The 19,408-nt window shown below is 36.3% G+C and overlaps 1 protein-coding gene and 1 long non-coding RNA gene across 2 annotated transcripts; both read left to right on the top strand.

The window, feature by feature from the left end:
• The first annotated feature begins 6,066 nt into the window (after window positions 1-6,066).
• On the top strand, window positions 6,067-7,073 carry LOC148743392 (uncharacterized). The gene is made up of 2 exons (XR_015999293.1): window positions 6,067-6,346; window positions 6,714-7,073. It is a non-coding gene; the product is annotated as an uncharacterized LOC148743392 (long non-coding RNA).
• A 496-nt stretch (window positions 7,074-7,569) lies between these two features.
• On the top strand, window positions 7,570-17,753 carry LOC148743391 (uncharacterized). Its single transcript, XM_088751096.1, has 12 exons — window positions 7,570-7,735; window positions 8,551-8,889; window positions 8,980-9,228; window positions 10,328-10,451; window positions 11,716-11,787; window positions 13,062-13,133; window positions 13,862-13,933; window positions 14,617-14,688; window positions 15,133-15,204; window positions 15,584-15,655; window positions 16,701-16,772; window positions 17,626-17,753. Exons 1-12 carry the CDS (start codon window positions 7,570-7,572, stop codon window positions 17,699-17,701), a joined length of 1,458 nt encoding a protein of 485 aa, XP_088607222.1. The 3' UTR covers window positions 17,702-17,753.
• The last annotated feature ends 1,655 nt before the right edge of the window (window positions 17,754-19,408 follow it).

Genomic DNA, 19,408 nt, shown 5'->3' with positions numbered 1-19,408 from the left:
CCTATTTGAAGCATCTTTGGGGATCTTTGCTCGCTCCATTCTCTCCTGGTTTCTCTTTCCAATTTTTCCTTTAACTAAGCCGCACAGACAAACGTGAACAGATTTATTACACTTCCTCATGCAACTGTTTTGCATACTCTCTAACTCTTCTAGATCCCTGAACAATAACAAAATGAAGGAGTTGCACCATACTCTATTGAATCAGTCAGTAAAGCTTAAGCAGTTGTAAGTAAAGTGTGTTTTTCTTTACCAAATGAATAAGCGCATCCAATATACTACACATTTTATGGAGAACGATAAAGATTTCTAGGTTAGATTATACAACCCTTGAGTATATGGTGGCACAAGAACTGATTACGAGCCGAAGTAAAATAAAGGAGCTATTTGCATGATTTTTAATGATATTTAAAAAAGAGACATCTTAAGTAACTTATCACTGATGAAGTTAGCAATGCTGAGTTCTTGGAAACTGAACTTCAGAGGTGGACTGGTCGAAATCTGTTAAATAGATGTTCATTAGTTAACAAATGGTAAACACCACACCACACCACAAGAAGCTAGAGTCACTCTCGACCATCGCCTTGTGCGACTCTTACGTTTCTCTTGTGCTTAGCCACTTCCCGCGTGCATCCATAACTCAATTGTGTACGCTGTGGTGTTTACCATTTATTTACGCAAGTCTGTCATCAAATGCTGCGTTTAAGCCTCAAAAATGGAAATTAAGGCTTTAACAAACTTATTTTTTTCCCATATCATCTTTTATCGTTTTATTCAGTTTAAACTTTCTGAGATAACAATAACAACATTATCAAGTTTTCATATCTCGTGAATTGTTCACAGCGACACTTTTAGATTCTGGCGCGCCCAGAGAAGCAGAGAAACAAGAGAGAATAAATAAGAGAGAATAAATTTCTCTGACTATAAATCTTCTGAAGATTTATAGTCAGAGAAAATTCAACCACACAGGTAGGGAATTCGAAGAATCTCTTCATAACCCTCCTATCTGGCGTAAGGACATTTTTGAATGGTAATGAATTGTTGTTTTTTTATGAAATATACCGAAAAATGATTCTGGAAGTTCCCTATAAAGCCTCGATTACAGACAGGAGTGTCTTAAAAAAAACAATGGCAATCTTCTTTGTGATTAAACTGCAAAATGTCGTTTTCAACTGCTTTTTATGAGTTAAACAGCCCCGCATCTGTGATCTGTCGTGGGATCCATAATATACAAGGCGCTTAACCTAAGGAAAAATGCGTTATCCATCATTTTACGCTATTTAGTCAAATGCTTCAACCCCACTCAACACTCAAACTTAATTCCCCCCAGTCCATCAGCTGATAACAGGAAGATGGCTTCCAAAAGAACAAACAAACGAACAAAAAAAAAACATAAAGAGCTTTGGCGGAGAAATGCACCGAAGCTCATCAAGATAAAACTTCGAGAGCATTTTGACATATTTTTTTTGAGTTGTCGTTCGCTACAACTACTTTTTTCATCTAATTGCCAGTATGTACATCACTGGTCTTGAAATCGCCTGTCTTTTCAGGACATGATTTAACTATTTCGCTCTTGTTTTTTGTCCATTAATCAAGACGAACAAGTAAAAAAAGAGCAGCATGGCGATTATCAAGTTGGAATTGAAGAACGATTTAACCAGGAAAGTACATAATGATCTCATTATATCAGTATGAGAGCGATTTTCGCAGTAAGGAACACTACTCAAGCAGTAGTGAAAATAAGGCCTGAAAACAATTCAGGCCTGTACCGCACTCCACATGTATGAATTTCATATATTCACAAACGTTGATCTCATCATAATTATTACAATTACTATTATCATTTTTTTATTTACAACGTTTATATCAATATCAAGATCATTGAATACATTCAAACAATTGTATTACAGTTTCAAAAATCGTTTCTGCCCTGCTTTGTTCTTACATGAAGAGGCTTATTCACTCATTTATTTTTCTGTCTTCTTAGTGCAGCAAGGAGCTGAAATGATGAGAGTTCAGGCTTTGGCAATGCCACCTCAGGAACGAGGTTCTTGATAACTCCTCTATTTTTGTTCGTTGAACAATAACATAAAGTTAAATACCGTCACGATTCATTGTGATAGTGTTATTGTGATCTCTTAATTTTTTCCCTTTCAACATCTTTTAGAAGAAGATCACGAAGGAGAAGATAACATTGAAGAAGATGATCTGGAATATAATACAAAATTGTAATCATTGGTCGATAAAGCATATAAAGCTAACAAAAGCCAAATCCTAAACTTTTTAGATCTAACCAGTAATTATATATTCCTACTTATGTTTCATTGTGATTATATCAGTCACGAGACTTCGATATCACGAGCCAGGATAATACGTCTAGCTCATAGAACTGTTAATTCTACTAACCTGCTCGCCGTATAACTCACTGAAATTTATAGGTAAGGTTATCTGAATATCAGGACTAACAATTTAGGAATAGCTTTATCCCTGACATCTAACAAGATATTTCTTGTTGTAGTACACCATTGAACAACAAAGAGCAGTATGTTGGATTATCAACGAATGGTGAAATGCAGAAAGAAGAATAATTCTACTAATAATATTATTGTGGAACAGAGTAAAGCAAGGATAGCTTCTTACTTTTCCTGGTTAGATCACGGGAAAATGTTTTTCAAGGCTTATCATTTCATAAAAATGGAGCTAACCGCCTCCCGGTTAGCTCAATGGATAGAGCGCTGGACTGATGTGCGGGAGGTCGAGGGCTCGGCCGGACCAACACTCAAGGTCTTAAAATAATTGAGAAGAATATGCTACCTTTCTATAACATCAAGAAATGGTTTAGATATTCTAGTCTTCTGGGATAGGAACAAATAAATGGAGGTCCCGTCTCCTGCAGGGTTAGGGGTAGGAGACGTTAATTTCCCGCGCACGAGGTTACTGTGCGATGGATGTCCTCCCCTGGGGTGGGATGGGTGGGTTGTTGTCTTGCGTTTCATACATGAGCCTCTGGCTCGGGCAATATGGGTAACCATGCTCCACGTAAAGACATAAAACTGATTACTATTAAAATGTGATCTTGTTTGATACCACTGGCCTACAGATTCAATCGGTTGTTCTCCATGTTTAAAACCGAGAGACATATCCTTCCTTGACAGAAAATGATAATAGATGATACAAATATTAATTAGAAAGAACAGCCGAAATGGTATTCACATCTGCTAGTAAATCTTAGCAAGCCTCTCAATACTTTATATCTCTGTCGGGTAAATACGATGATCTTGAGAAGACCTCTAGCGTGAGTAGGGCTACCCTAGAGAATCCTTATTTAAGCTATGTATAGGGAACAGACCGTAGTATTACGGCAAAGAAAATAAACCATCCACTAAGTGTATCTTCTACGTGGTTAAAACCGCTGGGAACTAATTATGAATAACATATATAGCCTCCGTTTATTTACTCCAAATATTATTGTTGATCTTGTGATTTACTTAATCAATTACTAATAATGTTGGAGCCAAAAATTTTAGGTAGGATATTTCAATTGTCAAGGATGGAAAAGTAGAAAGAAAGTAGCGGTTCAGCTGATACAGCGAAGTAACCTAACTATTTTGCAATGAGACTATTCACATTACCTATTGTCTTTAAAATCAGTAAAAGCTATTAAAAATCAATACCAATGATACATGAACTGTTTTGTGTGTTTTACCGAACAAGATAATAAGCGAAAGGGAGAAAAATATCATTTATGATTTAGGAAATTCTTGAGGGTCATCAAAAGCTCTTTTCTTGTCTATCGAAAATTTTCCCTGCAATCGTTCATACCGTGGCTTAAGGAAAAGAATAAATAACCTGGTTGGCCTGTCAAACCCTGATCCCAATTTTATGAAAAATTCACTTAAGTTGTCAATGCTGAACAAATTGCCACCTCGACCATACGATGCCAGCTACGCCACCCCACCTCCTCCCCCCCGCCTGCCCAAACGTAGTAAACGATCATTTAAATATGTTCCCTTCCTATCTATTTTTTCTGACAATCCTAAAAAAATGATAAAAAGATGAATAATGAAAAAAAAAAATTTGCCGCTAACTTTTCTTGGTTAGCTCACTAAACGTCTCTTAGTTATGAAAATAACTTAACGGAAGTCGATGGAGATCCAGCTTTCTAAAGACAGAAAAGGAGGCTATATACGATTTGAAGTTTAATTTACATAACACATTGCGATCTAGATATATATTTCATTTATTATTATCAACAAAATGTGGTTTAAAGGAGGCTTAAAATATATTCCTGATGTAAATGAATTCATTTAAATAGATATGACTGAATATGATATATTTGGACTCAAATTAACGATGTTGGGTTTGAACAATTTTGGCCAAATAAAACACCCAGCAAGATGCTAAAACGATTAATATTTTTTTTAAACCAGTATCAAAAGAACACCAATAGGTGTAGAGGTAATAACTTAAAACGTCCTTCTTAAAACAAAACAGCGTTTTGTTTTATTAAAGACTAAACTAACCTATCCCGCCTGATTGCAGGAAACCAATAAGTTTAAGATCTATTTAGTTGTGTTTGTTATTACTTGAAAATTTCCTATTCGATGTTAGCAACTGAACCGTACGTACTGCAGGAATGGAATATAGTTATTATCTTTTAATTTAATGGACAATTTTCAATATATAATAGAAAATATTTTTGTTTTATTTGCATAATAGTTATGTAAGCGGGTGTTTTCTACTTTTTATTTTGAATATTAGATGATAACTTTAGAAATCATTTTGACATGGCGAAAAACTGTAAAGAAATAAACGTCTTTTGAAATACCAACCAACCTCTTAGCGAATGACACGACGAATTTTTTTCATTCTGATCCGTTTTAATTTCCTTTCATTACTGCTTTACAGGGTTATTTCTTAGTGCTTGTGACACTAGGTATGGCCCACTTACACTTTAAATTCGCTCTCAAGCACCTTAAAGTCATTATTTTGTCTCGCTTTGTATGAGCTTTGTATTAGGATCATATCTAGGGCCAAAAAATTTGAATTCCATATTATGCATTTGATGAACTCGTTCCACCTAAAGTCTTATGTTCTGACGAACACAAGAATTTTATTTACTACATATTTAACAACAGTTACGCTACTTGGCATATTATATTCGCATCTTTGGTATGAACAAGTTATTACAAATAGGGAAAGAACATAGGCCACGCTCCTTCCGGTGAGACGGGACTCGATAGAGCGGCGGAAATCGAGCTTAAGTGAAAACTTATCCAATAGCAAAAATCTATACTATACGCTGTATTTAATAAAACTGAGAGACACAACTGAACAACGGTTAGCTAAATATTGACTCTCGTTGAGTTATGATAATTTCTTCCCTCTGATAGTTCATATCGGAGCGGGGAGGGGAGGGGAGGGGGCAGGGGGATGGGGGCTGCGAAATTCTGGTTTCACCACCATTGTAGCCTTGGGGCACATTCTGTGATCTCCTGTCAAGCCACTTTCTGAAACTTGCCCTTTTCAAGGAGAGGGGTTGACTTATTCGAGCGCTTGCAACTCGTTACATTTTGTAAAACGTAAGAGTAAGCATTTTTGGTTTTTATTTGAAAAGCTGGTTATGTGTTGGTGACTCATGTCGATGATATTTATTAAAATGCAAAATTGGTTGAAGGCATAATTGCTGACGTTTTATGGACAGATGATTGAGAATGTCGTACATAGTGAATTGACTTGAATGGAAGGCTTGTTCATAAGAATATTCATATTAAGATGATCTGGAACAGCTGTATGCAGGCGAACGTTCTATATATGAATTTTTTGCTGTTTAAAGACCGTTCGATCCGTAAATTGAAGTGAGGGAGCAGCAAAAAAACATTTCAGGTATTTATTTCTTTTTGATGTTTGAAATGTTGATACGATATAAGATAAAACTCAGCGTCAGTGAATGAAGTGAGAGAAGGGCGGACCTTTCAATTCTAAAAAAAATATTGGTATTTGTGCCTACTCGATATTCAAATATTCAAGGCAAATATGAGTTACTACATATGCACTTTTCATTTTAAAGGCTGATAAATAAATTCAGCATCCTCAAGTCTGCCAACATCCACTGCACTTATCTTTACAGTGCCATAATTTTAAAAGTGACTATTGATTTTTTTCCTACACCACTTTAAAAACTGGAATGATAATAAAAATTACAACATTTTCATGTTTTTATATTCAGTCAATTGTTTGCCGCGGCACGTTCTTTCAGGCGCGCACACAGAGACAGAAATACATGTACAAGGAGGAAGAAACGAACCTTAGGAGAAATTACATCGTTGGAGAAGATGTAATTGTAAAGGTAGGGGAGAAGCCATTTCTACAAGAATTTCTTTACAACTTTTCTTTTACGGCATAAGGAGAATTTCGTGGTATTATGGTTATATAACTTGTTCTTATTATCAATTGCAGTGAAATATAACACTGGGAAGTTCACTTAAAAACCTTAGTAAAGCAAAGCAGTGCCATAAAAAAGAAACTTTGATATAACTGCATCTCGTCGTCTTTAACTGCTTTGTGAGGAACACAGCCTCGGCATCTCTGATCTATAATGAGATCCGCTAACATACAAGGCACTTAACTTGGCGGAAAAAATGCATCATCCATCGTTTTATGTTACTCAATCCAATTATTTAAAAGTTGACTCAATATTTAAAACTTCCCCTCAGCTCATCAGCTGAAAACAGGAAGATGGTGTCTAGAAGGACCTTCTGGGGTTTCATTATTGCTTTCTGTAAGCACTGCTATCTTTCTTTTTTATTGAGTATCAAGTTAGGGGACTAAATATCTAATTTAAGCCGATTCTAGAGGATCGGAAATCGTTACTTTTTACCGACCTTAATAAGGGTTTTGGTCTAGTGACAATACCTCACACGTCGATGAAATTTTCCGGCCTGCGTAGGATACACTCGCGATTAAGCGAGTGACACACGCACGGAGGAGACACGTGGCGGTGAAGCTCTGAGGGGGATACGAAAATCGATTAACTGTTCCCTGGTAATTAAAAAAAAAAAAAAACAAAGAAAAAACATAGAAGCAATGGAGTTGACTCCCACTTCCCTCTCGAGTCCGAACTTCGTTATCCTGGAACGATAATATTTCTTCGGAATATTATCTTCTGGAATATTTCTTCGTTTATCCTGGAACGATCACATTGACTTTGCTATAAGTAAAGCAAATAAGATGTTGGGTATTATCTATAGAACGTGCAACATTGATTGCGACCAAAAAACTATGTTGATTCTATATAAATCGTTGGTACGACCGCAGCTGGAGTACGCATCTCAAGTTTGGTCTCCCTATACTAAAGCAAAAATTAAGGCCCTTGAGCGTGTTCAAAGGCGTGCCACCAAATTTATCTTGAAATGTGATTTAACTTATCCAGAACGTTTACTAAAATTAGGTCTTTTGCCTCTCGAGTTTAGAAGGGAGGTTTTAGATTTATGTTTCTTTTTTAAATGTCTGAAGGGGCAAATTGATTTTGACGTCCTATCATATGTTAGCTTCAAATCATATAAGTACAATATGAGGAACACAGAAGCCATACTTGCCAAGGGTCGCTTTAGAACCGATGTTTTTAAATTCTCATTTTTTAATCGCATTGTGGATTTATGGAACGACCTGCCTGTAGCTATTAGGACAATTGATCGAGTATCATTGTTTAGTAAGAAAGTGAATCAGTTTTATATCAGTAAATTTAACTTAAGTAAGGATAAATTTTTATAATTTTTGATTACGTATTGTTGTTGCTATTTGTCTAAGTTAGTTTTTAATTTTTTTTTGTATTTTATCACAGGCAGTTTATTTAATAAGGAATCTAGAATTCTGTATAAACTGGCCTAATTACTCAGATATCTCTTTTTTATTCTTGTATATATATTTAACTCCTTGTCTTTGTTTTTGTTTTGATTATCTGTGTAATTGAATTTGAGTAAATAAATAAATAAATAAATAAATTCCGCGATCCATGAGAGGGGACGACCATTACACGTGAGCTCCAAACCATGCGCGTGACGTATTACAAAAGTCAATTTATGGGGAGCACTTGAGCAACTAAACAGAGACATAATTGCTTTTCTTCACTCAATTTTAAACTAAACTGTACGGTAAAAACGGTCACAAAAAATCCAGCCACATTTATTGTTCTTAGAAGAGACAAATCTCTTTACTTGTCGTAGTTTGCAATGTCCGATACAAGTGATACAGTCTCCTTGGTCGGTCATCCTTTGCTTTATATCAAAGCTATTGTTATTTCGCCCCTGTGTGATTTCATCTACTTACTAGTTTACTTACTAGTTTTCATAGACATAGCCAATCTCAGCGTTGTCTTACGTGTATGACTTTGAATCAAAACGTAACGTCGTGAGTCCCCTTAGACGTATCTGAACTCGAACTCTCATTCTAGATAGTGCCTTTAAATAGCTTTGATAGAATTTACATATTTCAAGACTTGGGCGAGGAACTTTCCTTCTTTTTCCTCTCGTTTTCTATTGATTTTACACACAGATGCGCTGATATCGGAAATAAGCCTTCAAATAGTTGTCCCAGCTTTAAACGCGAGCCAACTTTTGCAAGCTCCAAAAGGACATTATGTGGAAGTCACTTTCACCTTGGAGACTTTGCATCCAACACCATGCATTGATGATATGTATCTTGAGGTTCGTGATGGAAACAACAAGTCTGCCAATCTTCTTGGAAAATTTTGTGGAAGGAACTTTTCTACTATTGTAAGATCCAGTGGACAGAACTTGTTTTTAAATCCGTCATATTACGATTCTCTTCGCTGGATAACTGGTTATTACAAGATGAGTTATTTTACCAATAACAAAGCAGCGAATAAAACCGGCAAGTATTGTCTTGATGAAAGTATCTGAAAATGAGATAACAATACTTGAAGTGCTTTTAATTTTTCTGTATTTGCTTTTTCTCTCTTAGTGGAGCCAAACTTGGATAAAGTGCTCAAGACTCAGTACGTTCTTTCCAAACATTCCTCGTCTTTATGGTGCCCAGCACAAGGTGCACCAGCACCATTCATTGTTTGGAGAAAGAATGGCATAGCGGTACAGAACAGTACAAGTGTGATGTTTCAACAAAAAATTACTGAAAAAAACAATGCCAAGTACAGCTGTGAAGTGAACAGAAAGGATGGTGTTGACAAGAAAGGATTCCGTCTTGTCATCGAACGTGAGTATTTTAACATTTTGACATTTATTCATGCTTACACGGACACATTCAAAATTTCCGCTTCCAACCACATTTACCAATTAACAAACAGAAAGGCCTTGACTGTGTTCTGTTCTGTTGTAAAGCACATAGAAATCGGCTAGAGCACGAAGGAAGTATAGAGAGAAACACGGGACGTAGTCGACTATTAGAAAATCAAACTGCTTAAGGCGTTTGTCTTATGAATGAACGACATCCGAATTCACAGGGACAAGAAGATTTTTCGGGATGACAAAACCGTAAAACGCGTTTGTTGTCTCTGATATGGCCTTCCACTCCACTCATCGGAAAGATATAAGAGCAAGCTTTTAGTTCAGTTCACTCGAGAGGCGGCCAATGTTATTTCTGAGGCTAGCTTCACTGTGATGACCGGAGATTGCCATGATGATCTAGCCGCGATGGAACTCAGCATGATTGCAGTCGCTCTGAAATCGCCACGACTTGCAAACATTTAACAGTTATACCAGTTTGATAAATTTTCAAGTTTCACCATTCCTCCTTTGTTCTCCTTTGTGTTAGAACATGAAACTATACATGTATATACTATACAAGTGAGAGTCATGTTTACTTGATATTACCGAACGTAAGTTTACAATCTAACTGAGCGTGACTACCTTCAAAACTCGGACTGTCTATTTTCCTAGTTCTTTTTGAGAATTTTCGTCTCTGCACACGTTAAAATAATGGAAACTACGGCACTTGGCACGTTTACAAACCGTTGTTTGTGCCATGTATTCGGTTTTATTTCGAAAAACACATGGAATGAATGATACGCAGACGTGTGCATACTTACAAGAACCAAGCGCATACACTACACTTTGGCTCTTCTGGTCCTACTTGCGTGCTCGCTTGTTCCAAAATTTCACTTAAAATTCACGAAAAAAAACGCTATATACAGTACAAATTTGCAAATGGTGTGACAGCTTTAGCTCAGTTCCGTGCTCTGTACTCTAATAGAAAACGCCCTTTTAACCAATGACAGCGTGCGTTATATCCGAACTTTACTATAATATGTATTATGAAGCATGACAACGGGATTATCATCTTTCCTTTTTTTAAGGCTGTCCGGATCCTTGCCAATGTACAACCACATATAGGTTTATGGATATGGTTACACGAGTTGGCTGCAAATACAGACAACTACAGTCCGTTCCAGATAAATTCCCTCACTCCACTGCGAGATTGTAAGCATTAAACTCTGATTTTGTAGTTTGATCCTACGACTGAGAGTAGTCGTTAAGGGATCCGAAACGTGGTTGGAATTCATCATCAGAGTGGAGAGGAGTTGTTTAATTTGGTAGCCGGTTGTTATAGGTGTTATTCCTAGTTTTGTGTCTCTCTGTTGGCTGAAAACCTGATAGTCAGTTTAGATTGGTCGGCTCGATCTGTCCATAGGTCCATGTACTAAAATAAGCAAACAAATAGAGCTAAATAACAGCTTTTAATAGAACTGTACGAACTGTCCAAAATCTTTCCAAAATGATTTTTTTCCAACAATCTGAAGTAATGAATTGTAATCAATCGAAATTCACTATTTTAGCAGATAAAAACATTATTTGTGGCGAGAATTTAGGAAAAAATCAAACTCGGATCAAAGTAAACAGATCGTCTAAGCAAAGTTTGGAAGCGCTTTACTCTGCTTTGATTTTCGAACCAACTGGAAAAACATTTTCGAATTCGGGCTCATAGCAATGAACCGATCTTTTTTGAAAATTGGCCCGGAGTGAGATAAAAGTTGAAGTAAAAAATCGTCTGGCTGAATTTCTTTTAGATATGATCAAGAGCGCAAATGTCAGAAATAAAAATTACATACTCGAACTTGAAAAGTTTATTACTTTTCAAATAAGACGTCAATCATTAATCGGCCCCACAGTTCCTTAACACAATATGTGCTGCTTGACTTCACCCAGACTGTCTGCCGAAGCAAAACAACCTAAGCGTGTATAAATCGATTGAAAACACATCAGTAGTTTTCTCTTTGTGCTCAATTAATATCTCTGCATTTTAGGAAAATAAAAAACAAATTAGTTGTCGAATTCTGTTGTTTATAAACTTTAAGATGATATATATAGGGTGATTTTAGTTTCCTACTGGTAATCTGCTATGTGGGAACTGTGGTTCGTATGAGTTTAGAAAATACTCTAAAAAGTGAATGTGTAGGAAATAGTTGAAATGCGTACTTAAAGGAGCAAAATTGAATTCAAATGAATTATGATTCAAGATACAGACGACAGAAAGAGTATAAGATGAAATTTAAACTTAAATATGTTTTCCTCTCCAGCTATAGTTAATGGGGGTTCCACTGTTATAAATGAAAGCATAAAGTTCTCTTAGTGCAATGACTTTTGATAGCCGCAAGTGGATTATAAGTCGGTGGAATTGTTTTTTCGTGTGGGTGTCTAGAAAGGGGAAATGCTGAAGAAAGGAGGACCTACATTAATCTTGCAGGTGGTTGGCCTCGAACAACATCAAGAAATTACATGGTGATATATTCACTCCATTGACCAAGCTGCAGCTGCTGTAAGTGAGCAAACTTATTATTACTTAAATTATTTTATGTATCACAACACATCTTTACATAGATTCCATAACACGCATACAAATAAGTACGCGTGTAAGAAGGTAGAAATTCAAATCTCAAAATCAAAAACCTCAACAACTTGGAAGAAATTTAATTTCAAGTGGTTTAGTCTCAGAAGCGCAAGATCCAGTTTAGAGTTATGGAGGCACTCGCGGGAAGTTTTAAGTGCACGAAAGAAGCGTAAGAGTTGCTTGAGGTGCAGTTGAGAGCAACTCTAGCTTCTTGGGTGCTCTCCAATCTTCGAAAGTGCATCTACAACCCGATATAGGCACAGCTAAAGCACGAACAAATCTTTTTATAACACAGCATGAATATACACGTTGAGCAGGATGAAAAAGAGTTTATTATAACCGGTCATGTTTACCAGTTAGTCGTATTCTACCCGAAAACCATTAATAAATGACAAAGCAAAAACGACCATGAAATATTTAGAGACCAATTATTTATTCAACGAGCGAACTTCTTGCATACATAAAACCGCGTAGTAGATTCATCATGAATCGCTGCTTACGGAAATTCGCGGACAGAAAACTGCGCAGGTTTGTGTTGAAAATTTGGGAAATATCTAAGATAGTACGGTTTTTCAAATTAATCCCTCATCGCACGATACTTTTAGGACAATATTTATTTTTTAGAAGAACGAAGGGAAAACTTACAAATTTCTTGCATTTACGAGACCAGGGTGATTTACTTTCTTTGAACAGACCATAACTCCAAGGTAAAATCCTTTTCCGCTTACAGGACAATCAGATTAATAATCTATCATCTGGAGTCTTCATTAACAACGTAGATTTCAACGATCTATAAGTAATCAGTTACAACCTTTAAGATCACATCGGTTTTGTTTACCTTCACGCCATCTACAAAATCCAACTTCCCCTTCTTAAATCGCAGTTCAAGTTAAAGAAAATGTCGTGAAGGTTACCTCTATCCTGGCTCGCCAACGAGGTGTGCTCAAAGTCTCATTATTTATTGAATATGAGCAGATATGTCATTTTTCGTCCTCCACAAAGCGAGTAACAGATTTAGGTTCAGTCGTACATTAACATTGTGGGATGATCATATATCGACCTTTTAAAAATAATAGCAAAAGCGTTTGCTTGACCCGGACATAACACGAATAAATGGTAATCCTGACAGTAAAAAGGCTCGCTACAGCAAAAATACTCGAGTTAACACTTTTAACTGAATTCAGGGAAATATCTTCCCGTAGGAATTTGGATAAAAACCAGATAAAGGAGTTACCACCTGGAGTCCTTAATAACAACTCCGAATTGATTAAACTGTAAGTAACTGATATTCATTCCTCTGTTAATGTCGCTAAGAGTTTTATCTCAACATTATCAGATATGATCAAGAAGGCCCTGAGGCTTAGTGGGTGTATTCAGCCATAAAGAAAGTGAGACGGGTGGGACGGGTCACAGATAGACGGTATTGGACAGAAGAGAACAACCCACCTTAGTTTGTTTGAGTATCTTCTTAATTAAATAAATATTCATCTTCTACATCTCGGGGGGTCTTCCTTTTGTTAACCCCATTTACTATTGCCTTGATAACTCTAAGCGTTGTTGTTATGAAAGAGGTGGAGAGGTGGAGAGATGCAAAGACATACTATTTACAAGATAAGACAAGAAATAAGTAAAATAACTGTGTGGGAAAAAATGCAAAGCGAAAGGTACGAGCAGGACACTATGTGATGCGCCTGCCCAAGAAACTGAAGTTTTAAAAATTGAAATATACGCATCTAAAGAAACAAAGAAATAGAATTACGGATGGTGATATGGGCAATTCCAGGGGATGAACCACGAACGCACCAAGTCCACAACAAAAAGTGGTATTAAAAAGGGCTTATACTTAATTTATAAAATTATTTAAAGAACCCTCAAGCGTTCCCGGCTCAGCTTTAGATGGGCCACGCACTTTAAATCTTATTTTACACCAGTATGACAGTCAAATGCGAACAGGATTTATAGATTTCCATGTATTGATAATAGACCGTTTCAAAACTTGCAGGTGGTTAAAAAGCAACCAGCTGAAGAATTTGTCAGGCGATGTTTTTTCCCAATTAGACAAGCTGCAGGAGCTGTAAGTAAAATGTCGTCTGTACAAATGCTTTATATCAACTTTTGCAACACTTACTCCCAGCACTACCCCCCTCCCTCTTTCACAAGTGATATTCTCCAATCTTGGATCCTTATATCCACTAAGATTAGTCTTCGCTCGAATTTCACTCAAGAAAAGAGAGTGTTTAATGGATGTTCCCGAAGGCAGATGTAATTTGTTTGTTCATAAAGTCGAATCAGAAAACACTGAAAAGAAAACGTCCCACGCAGCAAATTATTGACACTGGTAAGTCGGTTTACTTAATTAGAACAAACCTTAAATCCAGAGTAAAATCCTTTTTCCGTTTAGTTTCTTAGTTTCTGTAGGTAATAAAAGTTAAAGATAACAAAGATCATTTTTAATTTTTTTTATAGGTCACCTATGTTCAATGATCATGATTGGCCAATATAAGAAAAGTGGTCCATAATATTAGCACCCTCTAAAGACAAGCTTCATGTGAAATATTTCTTTGGAAAATTAGAACAAGGGTCGTCTTAATGCCGAATAAAACACTTTGGAACTCAGAAGTTGTTATTCCTAAATTCTAAACTACAGAGAGCCTATCGGTCCAAGGAGTTTTCTCAGCCAGTTCAAATTGATTAAAGCGTAGTAACTAAGTTTGAAAGTAGTTTTAACGACTTTTAAACTCTTTTTCTTCTATACAGACAACTTGGCAACAATAACCTAAAACAGTTGCCAGAGGGTTTGTTCGTTGGTTTAAGGGCACTGAAACGCTTGTGAGTTAATTAAAGGAAAACCTCAATGTACAAAATAAAAATAGTTAAGATTTTTTGTGGAACAATTTCGGATCTATGCAAACTGGAGATGGAGAAACTAATGTGTTTTTTAGAAAAAAAAGGGAAAATGCAAAACTGTTGCTGTAAGAGATGATATACCGTGTGATGTGCTAATTAGATGAATGGGCAAACTGATGCGCAGCAAGAATGTCTCCAATTACTAATCAATTAATAACAGCATAGTGGCACTCTACGACAAAAATAAAAACTTCTTTGCAAGCGATCTGCCACATACCTATCAAAAATTACCAGAAATCAGGTTCAACAAAGGGTTGGGCTGGTATTGGGTATATGAAGTCAGGTTGGAAACTCGACATAAAGAGACGATGTAACGAAAATTAACTGAGAAAGGTACTGACCTATTATATCTTAACTTTTAATCAGATGGCTACAACAAAACCAAATTGGAAAGCTACCCAAAGACGTGTTCAAAGATTTGACTAATTTGAATGAGCTGTGAGTATATGGTTAATGAAATACTAGGTCTTTATATTGTATTTACTTTTAATCCATTTTGCGCTCCTCCTGACATGGGAATAGTGACGAAGTGACCATGTCATACTCGTAATCCTGTTGCGAGTATGCAGTGAATAACCTGGTCACTGATTGAAACAGACGACCATTTCGAAAGGGCTGTTCCTGGTTTTGAATCCCGCTCTGACCATTAATGCCGAATAAAACACTTTGGAACTCAGAAGTTGTTATTCCTAAATTCTAAACTACAGAGAGCCTATCAGTCCAAGGAGTTTTTTCAGCCAGTTCAAAGTGATTAAAGTGTAGTAACTAAGTTTGAAAGTAGTTTTAACGACTTTTCAACTCTTTTTCTCCTATACAGACAACTTGGCAACAATAACCTAAAACAGTTGCCAGAGGGTTTGTTCGATGGTTTAAGGGCACTGAAACGCTTGTGAGTTAATTAAAGGAAAACCTCAATGTACAAAATAAAAATAGTTAAGATTTTTTGTGGAACAATTTCGGATCTATGCAAACTGAAGATGGAGAAACTAATGTGTTTTTTAGAAAAAAAAAAAGGGGAAAATGCAAAAATGTTGCTGTAATAGATGATATACCGTGTGACGTGCTAATTGGATGAATGGGCAAAATGATGCGCAGCAAGAATGTCTCCAATTACTAATCAATTAATAACAGCATAGTGGCACTCTACGACAAAAATAAAAACTTCTTTGCAAGCGATCTGCCACATACCTATCAAAAATTACCAGAAATTGGGTATCTGAAATCAGGTTGGAAACTCGACATAAAGAGACGATGTAACGAAAATTAACTGAGAAAGGCACTGACCTATTATATCTTAACTTTTAATCAGATGGCTACAACAAAACCAAATTGGAAAGCTACCCAAAGACGTGTTCAAAGATTTGACTAATTTGAATGAGCTTTGGGTATATGGTTAATGAAATAATAGGTCTTTATATTGTATTTACTTTTAATAAATTTTGCACTCCTCCTGACATGGGAATAGTAACGAAGTGACCATGTCATACTCGTAATCCTGTTACGAGTATGCAGTGAATAACCTGGTCACTGATTGAAACAGACGACCATTTCGAAAGGGCTGTTCCTGGTTTTGAATCCCGCTGTGACCATTACGTGAAGCTGTTTCTCGGTGGTCCTGGGTTCCAGTGCTCGATCCCGTTTTCTGGTCTCAATCAATTGGAATTAATAACATTTTACATTAAATTATTTGCTTCAGGATGCTTGAAAAAGCTCCTGAAAACCAACCGGACAAGTGTAATGTACTTCTAATTTAAAAACGTAATGGTTACATAGCATATAACAAAGTTCTGATTCAAATTTAGCGCTAGAGTTCCCAACAAGATACAAGTGCACTGTTTTCCCCGTCCTGTTTTCACTTTTTACGCGAAAAACATACCAGGTGACGTTATTTTGTTTCTGAAAGTTCTAATGAAATGATATGTTATACCTTTCAGGGGTCTGTCTAATAACAAAGTCGAGTTTCTGCCACAAGATGTATTTAGCAATCTATCAAGTCTCACAAACCTGTAAGTCACCAAACAAGATGTCTTAGATCTTAGTATACCATTTGTCATCAAAATCTAAAGGAAAGGATTGCTTTGCTGTTAAACACCAATTGCGTTTTTTTTTTTTTGCTATACACTTACAAGAATCATTTCAGCGTTCTGCTAACTGTTCTATTATGTTGCTGAGAGTTTTATCTCATTATTATCAGATATGATCAAGAAGGCCCTTAGGCTTAGTGGGTGTAGTCAGCCATAAAGAAAGTGAGACGGGTGGGACGGGTCACAGATAGACGGTATTGAACAGAAGAGAACAACCCACCTTAGTTTATTTGAGTATCTTCTTAATTAAATAAATATTCATCTTCTACATCTCGGGGGTCTTCCTTTTGTTAACCCCATTTACTATTGCCTTGATAACTCTAAGCGTTGTTGTTATGAAAGAGGTGGAGAGGTGGAGAGATGCAAAGACATACTATTTACAAGATAAGACAAGAAATAAGTAGAATAACTGTGTGGGAAAAAATGCAAAGCGAAAGGTACGAGCAGGACACTATGTGATGCGCCTGCCCAAGAGACTGAAGTTTTAAAAATTGAAATATACGCATCTAAAGAAACAAAGAAATAGAATTACGGATGGTGATATAGGAAATTCCAGGGGATGAACCACGAACGCACCAAGTCCACAACAAAAATTGATATTAAAAAGGGCTTATACTTGTTTTATAAAATTATTTAAAGAACCCTCAAGCGTTCCCGGCTCAGCTTTAGATGGGCCACGCACTTTAAATCTTATTTTACACCAGTATGACAGTCAAATGCGAACAGGATTTATAAATTTCCATGTATTGATAATAGACCGTTTCAAAACTTGCAGGTGGTTAAAAAGCAACCAGCTGAAGAATTTGTCAGGCGATGTTTTTTCCCAATTAGTCAAGCTGCAGGAGCTGTAAGTAAAATGTCGTCTGTACAAATGCTTTATATCAACTTTTGCAACACTTACTCCCAGCACTACCCCCCTCCCTCTTTGACAAGTGATATTCTCCAATCTTGGATCCTTATATCCACTAAGATTAGTCTTCGCTCGAATTTCACTCAAGAAAAGAGAGTGTTTAATGGATGTTCCCGAAGGCAGATGTAATTTGTTTGTTCATAAAGTCGAATCAGAAAACACTGAAAAGAAAACGTCCCACGCAGCAAATGATTGACACTGGTAAGTTGGTTTACTTAATTAGAACAAACCTTAAATCCAGAGTAAAATCCTTTTTCCGTTTAGTTTCTTAGTTTCTGTAGGTAATAAAAGTTAAAGATAACAAAGATCATTTTTAATTTTTTTTATAGGTCACCTATGTTCAATGATCATGATTGGCCAATATAAGAAAAGTGATCCATAAGATTAGCACCCTCAAAAGACAAGCTTCATGTGAAATATTTCTTTGGAAAATTAGAACAAGGGTCGTCTTAATGCCGAATAAAACACTTTGGAACTCAGAAGTTGTTATTCCTAAATTCTAAACTACAGAGATCCTATCGGTCCAAGGAGTTTTCTCAGCCAGTTCAAATTGATTAAAGCGTAGTAACTAAGTTTGAAAGTAGTTTTAACGACTTTTAAACTCTTTTTCTCCTATACAGACAACTTGGCAACAATAACCTAAAACAGTTGCCAGAGGGTTTGTTCGTTGGTTTAAGGGCACTGAAGCGCTTGTGAGTTAATTAAAGGAAAACCTCAATGTACAAAATAAAAATAGTTAAGATTTTTTGTGGAACAATTTCGGATCTATGCAAACTGGAGATAGAGAAACTAATGTGTTTTTTAGAAAAAAAAAGGGAAAATGCAAAACTGTTGCTGTAAGAGATGATATACCGTGTGATGTGCTAATTAGATGAATGGGCAAAATGATGCGCAGCAAGAATGTCTCCAATTACTAATCAATTAATAACAGCATAGTGGCACTCTACGACAAAAATAAAAACTTCTTTGCAAGCGATCTGCCACATACCTATCAAAAATTACCAGAAATCAGGTTCAACAAAGTGTTGGGCTGGTATTGGGTATCTGATATCAGGTTGGAAACTCGACATAAAGAGACGATGTAACGAAAATTAACTGAGAAAGGCACTGACCTATTATATCTTAACTTTTAATCAGATGGCTACAACAAAACCAAATTGGAAAGCTACCCAAAGACGTGTTCAAAGATTTGACTAATTTGAATGAGCTGTGAGTATATGGTTAATGAAATACTAGGTCTTTATATTGTATTTACTTTTAATCCATTTTGCGCTCCTCCTGACATGGGAATAGTGACGAAGTGACCATGTCATACTCGTAATCCTGTTACGAGTATGCAGTGAATAACCTGGGCACTGATTGAAACAGACGACCATTTCGAAAGGGCTGTTCCTGGTTTTGAATCCCGCTCTGACCATTAATGCCGAATAAAACACTTTGGAACTCAGAAGTTGTTATTCCTAAATTCTAAACTACAGAGAGCCTATCAGTCCAAGGAGTTTTTTCAGCCAGTTCAAAGTGATTAAAGTGTAGTAATTAAGTTTGAAAGTAGTTTTAACGACTTTTAAACTCTTTTTCTCCTATACAGACAACTTGGCAACAATAGCCTAAAACAGTTGCCAGAGGGTTTGTTCGATGGTTTAAGGGC

The sequence above is a fragment of the Stylophora pistillata genome, chromosome 1, assembly GCF_964205215.1.
Source record: "Stylophora pistillata chromosome 1, jaStyPist1.2, whole genome shotgun sequence".
Lineage (NCBI taxonomy): Eukaryota > Metazoa > Cnidaria > Anthozoa > Scleractinia > Pocilloporidae > Stylophora > Stylophora pistillata.
This window is presented reverse-complemented; position numbering and strand designations above follow the sequence as displayed.